The sequence below is a fragment of the Eumetopias jubatus genome, unplaced genomic scaffold (genome assembly GCF_037043125.1).
Source record: "Eumetopias jubatus isolate StellerSeaLion01/CBP00866 unplaced genomic scaffold, mEumJub1_p1.0 scaffold_3, whole genome shotgun sequence".
NCBI classification, from domain to species: Eukaryota; Metazoa; Chordata; class Mammalia; order Carnivora; family Otariidae; genus Eumetopias; species Eumetopias jubatus.
The window spans coordinates 14,366,650-14,387,618 of NW_028274809.1; the positions used below are offsets into that span (position 1 = coordinate 14,366,650).

At 39.5% G+C, this 20,969-nt stretch overlaps 1 protein-coding gene across 6 annotated transcripts in view; it reads left to right on the top strand.

Moving 5' to 3' along the window:
• DOCK10 (dedicator of cytokinesis 10) overlaps nucleotides 1–20,969 on the top strand; it is a 263,841-nt gene that overhangs the window by 198,713 nt on the left and 44,159 nt on the right. For all 6 annotated transcript variants that reach the window (XM_088021536.1, XM_088021534.1, XM_088021535.1 and 3 more), the window contains exons 27-34: nucleotides 475–546; nucleotides 6,284–6,430; nucleotides 12,612–12,695; nucleotides 14,783–14,879; nucleotides 17,028–17,072; nucleotides 18,864–19,039; nucleotides 19,166–19,282; nucleotides 20,370–20,481. In XM_088021536.1, coding sequence (XP_087877662.1) covers nucleotides 475–546; nucleotides 6,284–6,430; nucleotides 12,612–12,695; nucleotides 14,783–14,879; nucleotides 17,028–17,072; nucleotides 18,864–19,039; nucleotides 19,166–19,282; nucleotides 20,370–20,481 — 850 coding nt within the window. The remainder of the gene's footprint in view (nucleotides 1–474; nucleotides 547–6,283; nucleotides 6,431–12,611; nucleotides 12,696–14,782; nucleotides 14,880–17,027; nucleotides 17,073–18,863; nucleotides 19,040–19,165; nucleotides 19,283–20,369; nucleotides 20,482–20,969) is intronic.

Consider the following 20,969-nt stretch of genomic DNA (forward strand, 5'->3'; position numbering starts at 1 on the left):
ATAATAACAAAATTAATGAAATTGTATATTAGAAAGTAAGAAGTGCTATGGGAAAAGAAAATGTTGAGCCAGTAAGGGGAACAGGGAGCACTGGGGGTACAGAGTGAGGTTTGCAGTTTAAATAGAATGGTCAGGATAGAGCTCATGGAGAAGGTAATCCTCGAGCAAAAAATGCAAAGAAAGACGGGGAACTGGTCATGTGAATGCTTGGAGAACAGTAAAGGTAAAGGGGAGACATATATAAAATCACAAGGCAGCAGCATGCCTGGAGTGTCAGAGGGACAGCAGAGAGGCCCGTGTGGCTGGAGCCAAGTCCATTTGTGCAAGCTGGACAGTCACGTGTGTGCAGTTGGCCCATCCATTTCAAAGAATACATTTTAAAATCAAGATTTTATAATATTACATGTTGTAGAGCACAGAATCATCATAATTTTGCTACAACATCATAAATTTCTTACTGTCTTTTTCTAATAGCACTCCTGGTTCTTCTTTGCAATTATCCTAAAATCAATGGCCCAGCACTTGATTGACACAAATAAAATTCAGGTAAGATTATAGGTAAAATAATATTATCCAACAATTGTGCTGATGAATATGTTCTCATTAGTTCCATTTTTATTTACTTCATAAACCTTAGCAATTTATGTTAATTGCTTTTTAAGTGGGAGAAATGATTGTGTGTGTCAGTACAGGTCCTTCAGAAGCCAGTGCAAAATGATACAAAAGGACCAGGAAGTTCTGACACCTGTGGGAGGAGATGGGGAAGGAAGGAAGGAGGGGAGGGTTGGCCAAAAATCGCTCTGCAGTGGGAAGATTTTGGCTGGGCCAGTGGACAATCTGAGAGCAGAGAACGTTTGTTAGAAGAGTCCTGCATGGGACAGATGGTCTGGTTCTGGTGTCTCTGCAAGCTCAGTTATTAGCTTGGAGCAGCCTCGGGAGAGTGTGGCCTTGGCATGAACACTTGAGAGGATCCCGAAGTTTTAGCAACTATTTATGTTCTGCCCAGTAGATTTTTGTCTTGAAGGGACATCTGAGCTGTGCATATCCATGGCTGCCACAGTCCATGGTTTGGACCACATGTCACCCAAGTTCCTGAACGTGCTCTTCCACGGTTCCCATGGGCCTCTCTTCCTGAAAGGAAATTGACAAGAGGGAGGCTAATGGAATTACCTATAACTCCTGTCATGGTAGTATGTCTCAGGACCCTACCTGATCGCATCATCTCCCTCCTCTACTGTCCATTTTTGATTCCTCTCACCCTCAGCCAGCAGCTCTGAAGGTCTTGGTGACTTACCACACTGTGGTGTGACCCAGCCCTCAATCAGAGTGGTCCAGAGTGGTCTCAGCCTCTGATAATCACACTCTACTCAGACTTCGTAGTTACGGCTGGGGAAGGGGGATCAAGAAAGACTCAAGTGGATTGACCACCTGAGCTCCACAGAAGTTTCCCTGAACTCCCATAGTGGGTAAGACCAAGGGGAAACCTCTGACTCTACCCCTCTGCCACCAAGAGAGTAAATCAGAATATTGCTTGGGGTGGGGATGGTGGTGAATATTAATACCATCTTCATTTACACTCTTGGTCAGGAAGGGGCAGTGTCCGACATTTCCACTTGGCTTTTTACACTAGGAAAGCTCCACAGGCCAAACATCCCGTGTAAGGCTACTCTAAATGCTAATTATGTCAATGCATAATGTATAATTATATATTTGTACCAGGTAAATGACTGTTGGGTGGATCTTTGAAGCCAGCGGACCCACTATTAACAAAATTTTAGTCAGGACTCTTATTGATCCCTATAAGTTCTCACTCTAACAGGGTGAATGTGATGATTCTTTTGGCCTTTGGATATCATTATCAACTCAGATCTTGTGTTTAATAGTGCTTGAAATATATGAGTAATCCTCTCTCCCTAGTGTGGTCACCTGAGTAAATGGCTATAGGGTCCTTTGTAGAAGGACTGACAGATTCATTACAGCATATGCTTACTGAAGTATTGCAGGGGGTGTCTTTTAGAGACTTTGTCTCTTCTTCAGTCGGTGTGTACCAGATCTGAAAATTGACTCAGGTCCAGGAACAGAGAAAGGCATCATCAATATTTTTTGGAGCAAACATCCTCATCTTCTGATAATCCATTCTTGCCCTCTTGGTGGGTTAAACATTGTCATTGTTGGTTGCTGTCTGTTTTTCCCTTAGGGATCCCCCCCCACACACATTATTAACTAGCTCTACAACTCCCTGAGAGTCTAGCCCCCTTGGCTGTCCTCCAGCCTTGCCATCTGTTAGGATAATCACAGCCCTCTGGCTCCTGGAGTTTAAGTACCATCATGTGGCCTCTGTTATTTTGAAGATCATCTGCATGGCTGTTAGCAAGCCAGCACTGTGACTGCCCATCTCACCTTCAGACAGGAGACCACTGAACTTCTGAGGGATGTCGGTCCCAGCACCTTCTTGATGGCTTTGGTGTGGATGGTGTGTCTCCCGGACCTTCCTGTAGAACCTGATCCTCCAGTGGGTCTTCTGGTCCCAATATATGCATTCCTACATGTCCACTTTCCTGTGGCCTCTTTATTACTTCCTCTGTCATCTGCCAGGGCACCTCAAGCATTCTCATTTTCCTTTGCTTGGAATGTGCTATCTCCAGGTTCTAAGAGCCATCCTAACAATGAACAGGATTATTTCATCACAAGTCCTGATAAAGTGCCCCCATGTCAATGAGTTTTAACTTATTCACTCTCCTTTCTGGCCCCCTTGATCAAAACACATTTAACATTCAATCTCAAAGGAACTCCCGTGGCTCCTGCCTGGCACAGGCCAGCTCTTACAGCTCCTTGGGGTATGCTCTCTGTCTTATCTTCTTAAGCACAGCAGGTTTATAGCTGGGTTAAGCTGGGACTTAACCCCAGTTATTGACCTGAGCTCTGGGGGGAGGGGGAGGGACATCTCCTGAAGGATATGCCTACTGCCTTATGGGGAAAGGTTTTTGCAGGATCTCCCACCTGGGAGAAAGGTGATCTCCTAGTAGGGAGGAGTAGGGCCCTTCTACCAGTGCTGAGGGCTTGGGGAAGTGTGCAGAGCCACCATGCTGAGGTCGTCCACCCAGATGTCCCCAGCCATGCCTCCACACCACAGGTCTCTCCAGCCATGGCTTGACCCAAGCATAACAGGTCTCCCCTGGCTGGACATTTAATCCTCTCTGGAGCTCCCTAACTTAACTCTTAGGTTATATTTGCTTTTTAACTGTGTCTGCCCTCCCTCTTCCAGAGATAAAAACCTGTCTGGAAGGAAGAGAAAATCTAATGTGAAGATAAGAATGATTCCTATCTCTCTGTTTTTAAGCTGTGTTGGAGTTCGGAAACTTCACCACTCTAATCCTTGCCCTACCACTAACCGGTTAGATGATAAAAAAGACATTTAGTATCTCCAAAGCCTATTTTCTCATCTGTAAAAAGGACAGGTTGGGCTAAAATCCTTTCATTCCCACTAGTACATACCTGCTCAAATAGGTCACAGATGCCCTTGTGAAGAGTTAAGAATAAAGGGACTCATTACGGGCCACGCCTTTGTGTCTTAACCATTTATCTTCATCAATTCCAGTTGCCTTCTCACTGTCCCCTTCATGGGCAACCCCACACTCCAGTTTTCTTCCAGGGGCCCATCACCCTCCAGTTTTCTAACCATCTCCATGCATCAGAGTAAGAAAGACCTGACACCATCATTTGACTCAAAAGCATTCACAATAAATACCTCTCAAGCTCTCTGCATTTTCTTTTCTTTTCTTTTTTTTTTTTTCAATTGTGAAGTGGATGGCTTTCCCCACTGTTAAAACGGTTTTTGTCATCATGGAGTGTGGTAGTTTAGGGGAGGTCAGAAAACTTGTCTGGGTAAATCCCCTGAGAGGCAGATAGATAGCACCTCCACGTGACCCCTGCTGTCTTGACCAAGGCGAGTTTCTGTTTACTAAGAACTGCTTGATGCCTTCCCTGCACTCATCTCTAGTAGCAAAAAGTTCATTGTACTGGCTAACCTTTTGTTTCCCATCAGCCTCTTGTTCCTAAAAAACTGCCCAATTCCTGAACATCAGCCCATGCATTCTATGCCTGCTCCTGGAGACATACGTGGTACGACAGCCCAGATTCTCCCAACCTGTTCTGGCTCTTTTGCTTGAGATCAGACTATGCCAACCCCTTGCCCCCTTTCTTGCTCTGTCCTGAGACAGAAATCCACAATCACTGGAGCAGAAATTCTCCCACCTGGAGCCTTTGGGGTATACTTCTGGAGAACAGTTGAAAATACTACTCATGTATTTACCAGTCAGAGCATCTTTGGGTTAAGAGTGGGAGTAGGCCATAAGGGGAGTTTGAGAAGAAGATAAAAAGAGAGAGAAACAGAGGGAATCTCAAAGCCCAAGGTGTCAACACGTGTCCTCGTGTGAAGAAAATGTCGGTGCTGGTCAGTTCCATGCAACTCAGAAGATAAACAAAAGGAAAAGAGGAAATCTACAAATGTGCTTTGATTATTTAAAAAGTGAATGTTGCTTTCATGTAGATGAACTGTTTACCCTTGTTTCCCAAGGTATATGGAGCAGAAGGAAAAAATGATGCATGTGATTAAATCACTTAGGTTTATTTGTTGTTAAATTTAATTTAATTTCCACACTAAGTGTTAAGTATATATGGAAGGTAATCATAATACCCCAAAATATCTATATAGCAATGTCCTGGTAAATTGACTTAAAAAAATCCAGTGCACAGAAGCACCTGAGGGCCTGGACTTAGTTAAAAAAAAAAAAAAAAAGAAAAAGAAAGAAAGAAAAGAAAAAGCCGGCGCTAGCCCACAGCAGCATCCCACGGTGGAACCGCTGTTTGTTCTAAGTGATTCCTGTAACTCCATCCTCCGTGGTTTTTATTCTTGCAGCATGGAAGGCTGGATGCAGAGAATTTTAGAAATATATAGTTTAGTCGATCTCTAAATTTTGTGTTTCTATCTATAGTGAAAATATGAGTCTAATTTTAAAGCCAACTTGTAAAGATGAATCAAACTTGCCTACCTCGTGCGAAGGTCTGGGTAAATTCACGAACTACAGATAGATGGGAAGACTTAGTTGCTGAAATTTTCCTCTCCTGTGCAGGAGGTCCAACAGGAGGAGTATATTCCTGGACCTGAGGGTGGTTTTGGGGGACCCAGAGAGTTTAGGTCCATGCATGTATCTGGTGGCACATCTCTTGACTGTGAGGTCCCACTGGCACCTTGCTGCTGCATATGCTGAGACTGTGAGGTTAGGATCAGCTTGTAGCTACAGATGAATATGGGCTGAGCATCTTATGTAAAACACAGTGATTACAGTGTATCATATGATTGAAATTTGCTAACAGAGTAAAATTTAAATGTTCTCACACAAAAAAATAAAGATAAATGTGTGAGATGATGGATATGTTAATTAACTAGATGGAAGGAATCTCTCACAATGTACATGTGTCTCAAAACACCATAATGTAGGGGCATCTGGGTGGCTCAGTGGGTTAAGCCATCTGCCTTTGGCTTAGGTCATGATCTCAGGGCCCTGGGATCGAGCCCTGCATCTCCTTGCTCAGCGGGGAGTCTGCTTCTCCCTCTCCCCCTCTCGCTCCGTGCTCATGCTCTCACTCACTCGCTGTCTCTCTCAAATAAATAAAATCTTTAAAAAAAACACACAATGTACACTTTAACTTTCTTATACTTTTATATGTCAATTATACCTCAATAAAGCTGAAATCAATTTTTCAGAAAAGACCACCTGGAACTTAATAGAGAATATTTCAAGCCAACATCTGTACTCACTCAGTTACTCATTCATTGAAGTCTTATATTTGGGGGATGCCTAGTCTTAAAAAATCAAAATAATCGATTTTAAATTAAATAGAGAACTGTGTCAATGTAAATCTAGAATAATATTCATTATAATTATTTTTTAAGAGGGAAGGGGGGAATTAAGATGTGAGAGGTCATAGAACATGTTACACTTCTACACTGTTTGAATAGTTTGCAATTAATATGTATTTTACTTTTTAATGAAAAAGTGAGAAAAGATCATTGGCCAGAATAGAAGGAAACATGAAATGGAAATGGTGTAAATCATGATCTTGACATTAAAAGGGTTTCTATTTTATTATCACTTTCAGGTTTCCAAAAGGATTCTTTTTGTTTGATGATATACAAAATGCAGTCTTTCAGTTTCTTTTTTTTTCCAGGCTTAGGATTTCACATGCCACATTATAAAGAAATGATCCATTCTTTCCTTAGCTTTCTCGGGCTCAAAGATTTCCTGAATCTTACCAGAATGAGTTGGACAATCTTGTCATGGTTCTATGCGATCACGTGACTTGGAAATACAAGGATGCCCTTGAAGAAACAAGAAGGGCAAATCACAGCGTTGCCAGATTTCTTAAGGTACAGTTCTAAAAGTTTGCAGTTCCGTTCATGCCTTCATGATCTTGGATGTGAGCTACTCTAAAGTTTAATCAATTCACATCTCCGTTTATGATAAAGAGTCAAAGCGAGCACTATTAGGTGAATACTTCTATAGATGCATCATACTTTTTAATATTTTTTTCCCATTTGGAGTCACCTAGAACAAAAACCAAGTTTTAATAAAAGTCTCCGTTTGACTATTGTCAAATCATAGTATTTCTAAACATTCTTAAAGAGAAAAATGAGGTTTTTAAAGGAAAAGCTGCACTGTGGCATATGATTTTGGGCATTTCTGCCCTTGAAGTGGTGTTCTGGACTGGCTATAGTTCCAACAATGATGTCAAATAACCACTCTAGGAACTTTTGGTAATTTGGCATTTTTGTTATGCACTAATCACGATTTAAAAACAATTAATTCAAGTAATGAGAAACTACTTATTAAACTCTACACACACACACAAACATATAGTATTATAGTTATGTTTCTTTGGATTACAGATAGAATTGAGAAGAAAAAATATGCTTAGTCAAAAAAAAAAACAAAAACAAAAACAAAGCTAATGTAAAATGATGGTATATCACTTAACAGATAATACATCCAACTAGAAAGGAGTGCCTGGGTGGCTCAGTCTGTTAAACATCTACCTTCAGTTCAGGTCATGATCCTAGGGTCCCGGGATCAAACACTGCGTCAGGAGCCTGCGTCTCCCTCTCCCTTTCTCTCTGCCCCTCCTCCCCCCTCGCTCATGCTCCTTCTCTCACTCTGCTCTCTCTCTCTTAAATAAATAAAATCTTGGGCTCCTGGGTGGCTCAGATGGCTAAGCATCTGCCTTCGGCTTAGGTCACGATCCCAGGGTCCTGGGATCGAGTCCCGCATCGGGCTGCCTGCTTCTCCCTCTGTCTCTCTCTCTGTCTATCTGTCTCTCATGAATAAATAAATAAAATCTTAAAATAAATAAATAAGTAAATAAAATCTTAAAAAAAAATACATCCAACTAGAAAATGTTTTTGTTCTATTCCTTCTTTTGCCCAACTATTGACTATTGTAACTTTGATGAAGCCACTTTTCTTGTATCTTTATGATACACACCAGAACATACCAGATAAGGGTAAGAATTTATAAATAAATACTAACCATATAAAGAAAGCTAAGAGGCCATGGAGGTAGATATAAAATTAGTCCAAATTATTCTTGGTGAGTTTTAACCCAGTTAAATCCGTTTTTAATGTATTAAACATCATTTCAAATTATACACTATATGTGGTCTCATCTTAAATTCACTGTTTTTCTTCAATATTTTGCCTCTTCTTTTTGCTTTTTTCTTGCTTTCAGAAAGAAAAAGGGATGGTCAGAGTTAGTGACAAAGAGGGTAAAGAAGAAAAAAATTACTCTAGTTTTCTACCACATTTTAAGACCTATGGGAATAAAGTTTATTACTATGCTAGTAGTTTACTTGAAGTGTTGGATAGAAGAGAAAATTTGGAAAAAAAAATGATAAACTGTCCAATTTGTAAGCAAATTATGTTTAAGACACATCTGCAATATTCTTCCCTAAATTGCAAAGAATGACGAATAAGCAAGTCTTTTCAAAAGAGAAAAGAATTTTATCTACCCTCCTTGGCTTTTATGCTCTATATTTGTTGGAATAAATGTGTTTCCTTTGGAGCTCATTTATACAAGAGTTGCTTCTTTTGGTACGTAAACTAATGTCTCACTTGGGGGCAGGTAAAAAATGTCCAAGATTGAAAAGGACAGGATGGAGTAGAGAGCTAATGGTGGTACCAGTGGTTTTGTGAAATTTGTGGGTAAAAAGCATGGACTGACAATAGATAAACAAATATAGTCTATAAGTCTATAGTCTTAAAAGCCTATAAGATTATATAGATTATGTGGACTACTTATCAAAAGTAATACTCATCCAGGAAACAGTTTAATATATTGTATATTATAAAAGTCCATCCTACAAGCATGGTTGTCTTTTTTTATATATATTTAAAATTCAAGTAGCCAACATATGGTAGATCACTAATTTCAGATGTAGAGTTCAATATTTCATCAGTTGCATTTAACACCCAGGGCTCATCACAGCATGTGCCCTCCTTAATGCCCATCACCCAGTTACCCCATCCCCCCACGCATCTCCCCTCCGGCAACCCTCAGTTTCTTTCCCATAGTTAAGAGTCTCCCGTGGTTTATCCCCCTCTCTAATTTCTTCTCATTCTGTTTTCCCTCCCTTTTCCTGTAATCTTCTGCCAGGCATGGTTTTCAAATTTTAGTGTTAATGGCATTTATTTGACCCAGAAAACTTTTTTGAACTTTTTGTAAAGATCATTAGATGAATCTTTCGAACTAGGAGAAGAAAAGGGAAAAGGAGAGAGAGTGATTAAAGTGTAAAATTGAATGTAGTCATTTGGCACAATGCCTGTGAATTGATGAACTTAGAGCTTCCAGCTGCTCAACATTGCCCACTCGTGCTATTGGCATTATAAATATCTTATATTCGCAGAAATCTGATAATGGTTATTTGCTCAATTTGGGCTTCAAATGACTTTCGCCTCTTTTGGTTATTAAATTCTACGTTAGTAATCAAATACTGTGAATGAGCTGGCTTTGAAATTTCACAATTGAAATATAATTTTCAAACCAAAGTTGTGCCAAGACTGTCTTCCAAGAATGGAGAGAGTAGTATCTCTGATGTGGGCATAGAAAAATGTCCTAGGTGAGAATGTGCCCTCCTTTATAGCATATTATGTGAAAGTAATATTTTTGTAGCAACTAAGCCAAAACCTTGAACATTTCTCTTACTATTCTCTCCTGGAAGTAGATAGGATACGAATGGATCCATGAATACCTATGGAGTTTTTGTCATTTTTCTTTTTACTGCCAATCTGGTCACAACTCCAGTTACCTGAGCGAGCCCATCTAGGTACTCTTCTTATGCAGGCATAATACCAGGGAGATAGCAAAGGAAAGTTCAGTGTGATTTGTATTTTCCTGCTTAGACAGACACATCTTTTGACACATGGGCCTGACTAATCACTCTATTTCACTTAGCTTTGGACAGCATTTGGAAATCATCTAACATAGGAAACAGTCTTCGTGTAGTAAAATACGTTTAAAGAAACATCTGCGATATTTCTCTGTAAACATCACAAGAAGGTAGATAAGTGAGTCTCTGAAAAGGGGAATGTCTTCATATTTACTCTATTTGACTTAAATGTTCTATGATTTTTAATAAAGAAGTGTTTTGTGTGGAGCTCATCCATGCAAAATTTGCTGTGGATGGTGCCTAAGCTAATGTCTAGCACAGGGGCAAATGCAAGCATCCAAGATGAAAAAGGAACTAGTAGGACCAATGGTTTTGTAAAACATGTAGAGAAAGGCAAGGACTCTCATCTGATTCGTTTTGCAATTTGGGGTTTCATACTCTTCACCTAATGAATGATAGACTAAAATTATCGTTGTCCTCACAATGGGTTAAATAAAATAAATACTCTTTTACGACAACAACATGTTTTTGCACATAATTTAGAATATTTGGCTTTTAGTTTATTAAACCAAACTGAGAAAATTTTGGTAGGGTGTAAGTTATCCTCCAGTTCAGGAATCTGCAAACTTTTTTTGTAAAGGGCCAAATACTAAACATCTTTAGCTACGCAGGACGTATAGTCTCAGGCGCAACTACTCAACTTTGCCATTGTAGCACTATAGTTATGTTAAAAACATAAACCATCGACCATAGACAATATGTAAATGATTGAGTGTGGCTATGTTCCAATAAAACTTTATTTACAAAAATAGACAGTGGGGACACCTGGGTGGCTCAGTCTGTTAAGTGTCAGACTCGTGATTTTGGCTCAGGTCATGATCTCATGGAGCCCCCCCATCTGACTCCATGCTCAGCAGGGAGTCTGCTTGAGATTCTCTCTCTCTCTCTGCCCCTCCCCCCACTTGCTCTCTCTCTCTCTCGCTCTCTCTCTCTCTCTTAAATAAATAAATATTTAAAAAAATAGACAGTAAGGCAGTTTGGGCCGATGGGCCATAGTTTGCCAAAACTTGCTACAAATTACTTTTTGTTAATATAAACTGTTAATATAGATTATTTTTAAACAAAAGCAGAGAGGCCCCTCCAGACTTCAGCAATGGGCTGAAGAGCCTCTGCACCAGAGTTAAGCGATGTGGGGATGGACCCATGACAGGAGATACACCTTGATGAAGCTTGACATGCAGGAGGGCCCTCTGCAGGCAGAAGGCTGATTCTGCCAATCTTATATCCTGGGAATGACCCCCTTTCCTCATCACTGCCCCTTGGAAAGAGGATAACAAACTTACCACATAGGTCTTTCTTCAACCTCAAGAAACCGCAAGTGGGTTTTCCCAGATCCCCAGGGCAGGCAGCCTTCTCCCCATCTTCCGTATTCACTGGTGCTGGGGTTTGACCTCCTTCAAAAGTTATCAGGTCTGCTCTGCAGAATAAGCACCGTAGTCCCCCAGAAGTGACAACTGCCACTACTCTGGTTCAGGGACAGAACTCACCAACCCCTCCTCCACTGAGTCAAAGAGCCCTTGTGTCTTTACCACTGACATCCCCAGGGTTCTTTTCACCTGATTTTTTTATTGCGATGTTTCTAGAGCCCATAGTTGTATTGGATGGTCCTCCTCTCTCTGTAAGGTCATACCCAACTCCCTTTCCTACAGAAAGACAGCAAGGGGTCTTCTCTGGAAAAAGCTCCACATTAGGGATATTTCAAGGTTGGGGGCTAACTCCTGCAGTTGGAGAACCTGCAAGGATTTGGCATACCTGCTGGGACCGCACGTTGTGCAGAAGATGCAAAAGCCCCTCTTTTCCTTCCCTCCTCCCCTATCGCTTTACAACTTCTGAGCCTATAACTATGCTCTCGTGTCTACCTCTCCCCCACTGCTCTACTGACAAATGGGAGGACACAGGAGCCATTTACTTTTTGGTGAATGGAGAGTGATCTAAAGAACTTAAGTTCATAATAAAAATGAAAATATAAATGAGGCAGCATACTAACATATTCAGGAATGAGTAGGTACATAAAAACCACTCAGAAGAAATGAAAGAACAAGGGAAAGGAAAGCAAAACAGAAATAGAAATGACCTCCATAACAATTGGAAGAACATTATTAGAGAAAATAGTTCTTCTTTATGCCCAGATGTATTTCAGTGGGAGACTATCCACGTGGTACATATACTATCTATGACAAAATTTTATGTCCAGTCCTTTCTGAGAAAAGATTTGTTTGTAAAATTGAGAAGAGATCCAAAAAATGCACAGCCATTGCAATGGACCATCCTGAACTCTTGAGACAAGAAAGAAACCTTCCATACTAAATGGTGCAGCAGCTGTAAGATTTTCCCATGTATGTTCCCACATCCATGTAGATGATAGAATCAAACCCACGCACACAGTGATGACCTCCATATGCCTCCCCAAGATGGTCTGTACCTCCTACTTCACACTTACAGTGCAGTCATTTGGCCACTGTTGCTTGGTTACTGCTTACATGGCCACTGGTCTTTTGGAGAGAGTGTGCTGTGCCAACTTGGGATGTTTGCCTGTCTCCTCCCAACCTACCTGCTGTTTAAGACTCTCCATATTATAGTTAAGAGAGTTTGACAACAGAGTAAGAGATGGAAATCTCAGGGTCTCTTACCTTCACTCCTCACTCCAAAGTACTCTGCTGAAGGAAGCCAGAGGTTTAAAAAGGCTTTCCTGACCCACCTCTGCTACCCCTGTTCTTATCCAGTATTGTACAGCAAAGGATCTTCACCCCACAAACTGTGGAGTCAAATTACTAAAAAAGAATAATAAAATGTAACTAAGTGATTAAAAAATAAATAGATAAGTAAAAGCCTATATGGAAAGGAAAGGGCTATAATATTTCACTATAAAACTCCAAGTGGTGACAAATAGGGGTTTGTAACTTTCTGGTGTGTGCACTCTATCTCACATTTAATTGGTTGCCATACGTGGATGAATGTTTAAACATATTGTAGAGTTTTTTTTACAACATTTATTACACAACACATTTAGTTAAATGTCATTTTACTTCAATATATTTAATCACCTTTTCTAAAATCTTTAATGACCTTTAAAGTAAAAATGTCTGAATTTACAATTTTATATTTTTTAGCGCTGTTTTACATTTATGGATCGGGGCTTTGTATTTAAGGTGGTTAACAATTACATCAGCATGTTCTCCTCTGGTGATCTCAAGGTAAGAACCAAGTGTGGGAGTGATTGCTTTCTAAACCATTGCATTATAAATAAATCAACTAGTCTCTGTGTTTGTCTGCCTAAAGCATTAGCCTATCCATTCTCTGCATCAAAAAATAGTTCCTATCCCAGTGAGAGGCAGACTTTTAAAATGGTCCATCTGAGTTAGTCTCCCAAATCCTTTCTTAATGGCGGACTGTGGAGTGTGGGGTGTGGAATGAACATGTATGTTTCACTTCTGTTTCCTGTGGGTGGTGAAAGGAGTGGTTCTTTTCAGCTGCAATTCTTATGGTCAGGTTTGCTTGGGATTGTCTTGGATTTAGCACTGAAAGTCTCACTTTTCTGAAATCCTTCAGTCTAGGGCAAAATGGCCAGTTGACCCCCCTTCCCAAATAGGGAGAATGTGTTGGGAGATAGACTGGGAACAGTGCTGTCTAGAGAGCAGCGATTCTCTAAGTGTGGTTCCCAGCCCAGTGATGTCAGAGCTGACTGTGGCAGGTAGGTCCCAGAAATCTCTATTGCAATAAGGCTTTCAGGTGATTCTTACGTGCTCTCAAGTTTGAGAACCACTGAGCTATCCTAGGACATATGCTGGAGGGAAATAAGACTGGAAATGGGCCAGATCATGAAAGTTGTACCAGTTAAATCTCTTTGGGTAGCAAGCAAAAGAAACTTATGCCAATTTGAACAAAGGGAAAGTATTAGAAGCGTTATGGCATCTATGAAAGAGCTGGAGAGCTGGGCTTGAGAAAGAGTAGGGACCAGGGCACAAGAATAATGGCAAAGGAAGAACCATGCGGCCAAGGTCCGCAACTGCTTTGCCAAGAACCATTTTCTTTCTCTTAACCCTCTGCTTAAGATTTACATTCCAGAGAGGAGATGTGTGACCAATCTGCTTTGGGTCACATGCCTGACTTTTAAGGAAGGAAGACAGGGCTCCTAAATTAATAGTTCCCTATTAACTTTTGCCCCTTGGGAAGAAGGAAAGTCCCCCAGGTGTAATTATCTAGGTACTGGGAAAGAATAATGAATGTAGAGAAGCCAAAAATAATGATCTTCTTATATCCATTCATGCCATGCTTAGGAATCTGAACATTATTTTTTCGGCAATAAAGATTTACTTCTGACTGGGGGAATTCTATGATTATATGCCATTTGGGTTTTAAGAATCCAATTCCCTCTGTAAATATTTTTTGAAAGAATATTCTTTGTTAGGGCTCCAATTATACATGAAATTTGCAGAATATCCTTTTAGGTATAATTCCAATAGACCTAAATTATTTTTTTTCAGACACCAAACAGAACATACTCAATGAAAAATAATTAGCATACAATTTAATTATGCTCTTATTCACTTTGATGCACAAAGGATTAAGTCAAATACTATTCTTGTTTGAAATGAGAGTCTTAAATTACTAACTAAAGTTGTCACAAAATAAAAATCTAAAATATCTGAGCAAATGGAGTATATTTTATTTTATTGGTTGATATTAATGATTATAATGAAAACAACCTAACTGGATCTTAAAAATTGATTACTTAGTCTGCACGACAGGGAAAATAGAATATTTACGAATGTGTTAATTGTTCCTTCTTATGCGATTGTTTTTAACACATGTATTAAGTTGTCTTAGACCATGTCTGGATTCCATTAATCACTGTCCCAACCAAAACATTATTGAGGAGTCAGGCCTGTTTGCAAGGGCAGGAAAGAGGTGAAATTAAATAATTTACTCTGAGAACAAAGGGCCTACAGAGAGAGTCTCTAGTCTTAGATCACGTGCACCATTGTTTTCCTTAGCACTGGATGGGAAGGGTTGATTGCAGTGACCTGTTCTATGAGCTGAGTGTAGTTTTAGAGCTCTGTACCTGTGGTGAGACACGATCCCTCTCAGAATAAACATGGGCTGATACAAGCTAAAAGAAGTGGAAAATACCAATCCGTAAGATCATATCTCTTAGAAGCTCAACAACAAAAGTACACAAAAGTAACTACATCTTCTTTCTAGGTATAAGATTCAAGTGCAGATTTTTTTATTTACCTTCTTGGTGTGGAAATAATAGTCATTCAGTTTGCCTCTTTTTCAGACCTTATGCCAGTATAAATTTGATTTTCTTCAAGAAGTATGTCAGCATGAACACTTTATTCCTTTGTGTCTCCCCATAAGATCAGCAAACATTCCAGGTAACGCCCAGAATTTTCATCAGTTCCTCCAAAGTGAACATCCGGATTTGTTTATTTGTTTTTACCTTTGTTTATGTGTTGGTGGGTTTTTTTTACTATTTCCTTGGTCTTGGTTTTGCTTGAAGCTGTCACAGGTGCATTAGACCCAGGTATTCAGGCTAAAATGCAAAAGAAGTTGGTGGCTCTATATTTTTCAATTTTTGTCTATGTTTCCTTTTTCATTAAAGAGAAGGCCAACAAAATTACAAAATCAGTGATTGTAAATCAAAGAATTTTAACCTACAGTAATACTTTTACTATACTGTCTCCAAAAGATAGCTTTCCTTTGATTTTGAAAGGCATAAAATTATGGGGAGGAGAAGTTATATTTTGTGAGTACAAATTCACTTAAAGGTATCAATTAAAGTATCTAATTATGTTAAAATGCAATTCCTCAAAATGAATTTTATCCAAAAAAAAAAAACAACCTTTGCCTTGAAAAGGAGAAAGGAAGGGAGGCAGGAGGGCAGCACTGTAAATACTCAACATCTCTGGGTTAGAAAGAGCCCCAGATGTCTGTGCAGGGAAGAATAGGGCTCCTCATTTCCATATTTGCTAAAGCATAAATGGTCTATAGAAAATATTTTCATTTATAACTTTTATTAATATATATTTCATATATATCAATATAGATAGATACCAAGATGATCATCACACATCTAGCCATCAGAAGCTAATCAAACATCAAGATGCAAAGAAAACACTAAAATGATTTAAGAACTTAAAATATTCTGCTCTTATTTTGCAATGCATACAAATATGGAATCATTATGTTGTACACCTGAAACCAATATAGTGTTATAGTCGATCATACCTCAAGAAAAGAAGGAAGAGCGAAGGAAGGAAGGAAGGAGGGAGGGAGGGAGGGAAGGAGGGAAGGAAGGAAGGAGGGAGGGAGGGAAGGAGGGAAGGAAGGGAAGGGAAGGGAGGGGAGGGGAGGGGAGGGAAGGGGAGGGAAAGGGAGGGGAGGGGAGGGAAGGGAAGGGAAGGAAAGGAAAGGAAAGGAGGGATGAGGAAAGAAAAAATACTTTGCTTCTAAGCAGTGAGTAAATTATCCACAGGGCACAGTTTTGATATTCATGGAAAGCAGAAACTAAGATGCTAAAGAGCCTCCTCACATGTATTGCAGCTTCTTCTATTTGTATTATACAAAACTAATATTTTGGAGGGAAAATAGTGTCAAGTACATTTTCAAGCCTATAAAAGTGTTTACATTATATTTTTTTATGTTTCAAGTTTTTATTTAAATTCTAATTAGTTAACATATAGTGTAATTTTGATTTCAGGAGTAGAACTTAATGATTCATCACTTACCTACAACACCCAGTGCTCATCATAAGTGCCCTCCTTAATCCCCATCACCCACTTAGCCCATCCCCCCACCCACCAGCAACCCTCAGTTTGTTCCCTTTGGTTAAGAGTCTCTTATGGTGTGCCATACCATGAAGGTTTGGTCATTTTAATCTTAAATATAAGCTACTTGATTCCATTAAGGAATAAACATAAGCTATTTAATTAATTATTCCATTCTTTTCTAATTTACGAAGTACATTTAATCTAAATGCCTTTATAGAAAAAGATAGAAATATTACTTTGGACAACTCTTGTTTTGTATTCCTTTTTATTTTATAAACTAGCGCCAACTTATTATTGGGTTGGACAAGCTGGTTAAGATACACAAGAAGAGCAAATCTGTTTGATCATTTTGATTCCAGTTGTTTACTATTTGTCAGTAGCTCAGGAAAAGGCCTGATAGTCTCTTTGTAGATTTGATATTATCAACAGAGAACATAAAAATATATATTTTGTGTCATGCAGATTTCTGATGGAAAAAAATAGGTGCTCAAGTACAAGGCCAGGAATTAAAATAATAATATTAAATTAAATTAAATTAATTAAAATTAATTAAAATAATTCTGTTCATAGCTTTCTTTTTTAAGGAAACAAACGGACTTGTTTTCAAGAAACAAAGCTTTATTGAAGAGACTTGCTTATAGTTTAGGACAATACATTTTAACTTTTCGGTATAAATTATCCATAGTTAATGAATATAGTGTGTATCTGAGTATGGGTATTCCTGAACTTTTTGTTTATTTACATTAAATTCAGATCCTTTGACACCTTCAGAATCAACTCAAGAGTTACATGCATCAGGTAAATAATTATATTTTATATTACATTATCTAAGCGTCAATAACCATATCATAATCTGATAATATTGAGAGAATACATACTACATTAGATAATATTGGTAGCTACACATACTACAAATTTCCAGTTTCCAGAGGCCAAGAAACAGCCATATGTTTAACTAATCAGAATAGTCCACAAGCTGACTGAACTTTTGTGACAGATAATTAAATGCTTTGCCAATTTGGATTCTTTCGTATTTTACTTTCCAGAATTTGACTTTTTTTTTTTAATTTCCCAAATCATCTGAAATTTTCTTAGGGTGTATCATAAATAAAATTCCCAGCTATGTGCAATAACATGTTTGTTCAGTGTAACCAGCTTTATACGCTATATTTCTGTCAATAAACCACAGCCTCGTTTTGCAGCTATTTTCTCAAGATTGAGACGATTATTTTTACTTGAGATAGGTTCGTAAAAGAGTCTGGGCAGAACTTTTCTCTAGCCGTAGGTTGGGAATTACAAAGTTGTGTTCTACGTCTGGCACCTCACGAATACTCAAAATTACACAGAGAAATGTTTTTAACCAAACTAAGCCCATGGACCAGTGTTTCCAGAACTTTCACGTTCCCTGTTCTTCCACCTTCATGACTACAAACCTCCACATGTTTCATTTGCTCCTAGTCAGTGATGAACTGGGATATTCCAACAGTTCATTACATCTAACGGGTAACCCTGAGGATTCACCGAGATAACACCTATATAGTGCTTAGCCCGGTGTCAGCACTCAATACGGGTTCTAGAAGTGGGTGCTAGTCCTGTTATTAATGGTTACATTTAGGAAGCACAGTGGACAATTCTGAATAAACGCATTCTTACTGGAAATTTTAACATTCCAATTTCTCTGTAATTCAGGCTCCAAATTTTGCAGCCCCCTTTGATGTTCCTCTTCTTGCTCTTTCACACCCTTCAGCCAACTTGTCCTGGTGATTTTTCTTCTACTATTTGGGTCTTCCTACCCCAGCCCAGATGCATCTCACTTCTCCCCTCCCTCCCCTGGGGACAAACCTCCTGTATCATAGCCCTCTGCCCACATTTCCCCACAGAATAACTCATGTATATCCTGTCACCACGTGAACAAATGAGTAAGCACAGGTCTGATCGGGACACTGATCTCAAAGCCATTGGTGACGTAATACTCTCTACAGCCAGAATACCGGCTACAGAGTACTTTCAGTGCCAAATGGTGGAGGGCCCCAGGGGCCGGCTAAAGAATCTGTGGTTAGGTCTCTCCATCATCTGGGCCCACGTGCCCCTCAGGTCTCAATTCCCACCACCCCTGTCTTGACTGCTGTGCTGACTAATACCCCCCAACTTATCCTCATACACTGTGCTTCAGGAATCTGTGCCACCAAAACCCTGGGCCCTGGCCCTCCCAACTTCTCCTCCTCCACCCCCACGCCCCACCACCTCCATTGGCTCCCGACCCTCTGCACCTCCAAACCTTCAGCAGCCTCAAAGGCCCATCTCAACATATTCCCTCCAGTCACGCCCTGATTCCTCCAGACAGAAAATGAACTTTTCTCCTCTCAGCCCCTATAACATTGTAGCCATACCACTTTTATGGAATTTGACCGCTGACAGTGAAGATTATTGATAGTACTGTCCACGTCCATTTCTCTCTCTGTAGCAAGACTGCATTACTGAATCCTTCCCTGGTAGTGAGAGGGTTGATAGTTGTTGGATAAATCTTTCTGAATTATAAAATGATCATTTGATTTTCAATAACATGATCTCTTTACTTTCCTCACAAAGATATGCCTGAATATTCGGTCACGAATGAATTTTGCCGCAAACACTTCTTAATTGGAATTCTACTCCGAGAAGTTGGCTTTGCCCTCCAAGAAGACCAAGACATCAGGCACTTAGCTTTAGCTGTCCTAAAAAATCTAATGGCTAAGCATTCATTTGATGATCGATACCGAAAACCAGTGAGTGATTTTCTTTTCTCCCTTCCCTAAACACCATTTAGTGGCTCACTGCATTAAATGCATATCAAGCCTACAAGTCTATTGATTTTTATGTGAATCATTTCTTTTGGCTACCTTTCCACCTAGGAGACGCAGGCCCAGATAGCAAGTTTATACATGCCCCTCTATGGCATGCTTCTGGACAACATGCCAAGGATTTACCTAAAGGACCTGTATCCTTTTACTGTCAACACATCTAATCAGGTCAGTTTGCAGAATGGTTCAAATGTGCATTTTAATAAAGAGTTTGCCTGTTTTGTATTTTGGTCCTGGAGAGCCATTTTCCCCTAACTGTGAGCAAACTAAACACCTAATGCTAACTATTTTGAGACGTTGGCATCGGTGTCATTTGTTCCAGATTGGTCCCTGAAGCCTTCCACCTCAACCATCATCTTCCTCTGTTCCCTCTATCACCTTCCAGTTCTGTCCAGTTTTTACCAGTTTCCTCTGTAACATGCATGGTCGCGTCCTCAGCTTTCACCCCCCTCCCCCGGCCATTCTGCAGTGGCTTCATGACCACCTGGTGTTAGCATAGCCAAGTGCTTCAGTCACACCCAGGAGTGGCCTGTCTGTCATCCCTCCTCCACTGAGCCACTGTAGTGGCTGCACAGCAAACCACTCGAGATCGGGTGCCTGTGTTCACAGCCCGGATGAATTAACTCACTGCTGAAGGCAAGATATTACCACCTGGAAGTTAGGAGCTATGCCTTTGGAATGTTGTATAGAGGAAGACCTTGTTCAAATCCCAGTGATACCAGTTACTACACTGTAACCTTAGATAAGTCATCTAGCCTCTCTCAACATCCACTATCTTCTTTATAGAATCAGATAGAATTCCTCCATCACAGGATTCTTATGAGGATTAAATGGTCCAGTAGAAAACACTTATCATAGAGACTGGCACATAATAAGTATTTGGAATTAGTTTTTAGTACTAGTAATATACATAAGATAACCCATGATAATAATGATATATAATCTATAGTATAATCCGTAAAAAGTCAGTAGCCATTCCAACCATTTAGTTTATATCTACAAGATAATTTTCACTACATTGTAAAAAAAAAAAAATCACATAAGAAATCAAGCTGTGACTAAGAGTATGGGTTTGTTAAAGAGCATGGTTATGAGTATTCATTTCTACTGCCTGCTTTGGCAGAAGAACTTTGCTGGAATATAAAAGATCAAATCAAATACCATCGAATCAAAAGCATAACAAAGAAGGCATGTGTGGGTTTACAATGTTGAAATACAGCAGTTCCCATTAATCTCCTCTGTGCTTCAAATGCAGGGGTCTAGAGACGACCTCAGCACCAACGGAGGATTTCACACCCAGTCAGCTATGAAACATGCAAACTCTGTGGACACCTCATTTTCTAAAGATGTTTTAAATTCCATAGCAGGTACTTAAGACCTTGTGAGAACACTTGTGTTTCACTCTCATCCATGTTTATGTTACATCGTGTTTTTTACCCACTCCATAATTCAATGTGCACAATTTCTGTATGTCAAAATGTACTATATTTAAAATGCTAAAGAGCCTTTTTACTTATTTCTTTGAAAACCATCCAGGGGCTTCCTCTTCTACTTAGCATTCAGTTTTACTTGGCTAAAGAGCCATCTACTCAGATGTTACTAAATTGCTTCATTCTGGAAACAATCTTTAAGTTTTCATTGCATACAACCTGTTAAAATATAATAGCGCGTCAAGTTCAAAATTTACTTTTAAGAACTATTTTGGAAATGTCGTCTTCATTTCTTATAAACTGTCAAAACTTGAAAGCTTCTTCCCCAAAAGCAGACTTAGGAACATTTATGAAAGCATTTTTAAGAAGAGAAACTTTCTTTAAAAGTTTTTTTAAGAAATCAACAGAACGAGCTGTACTTTACT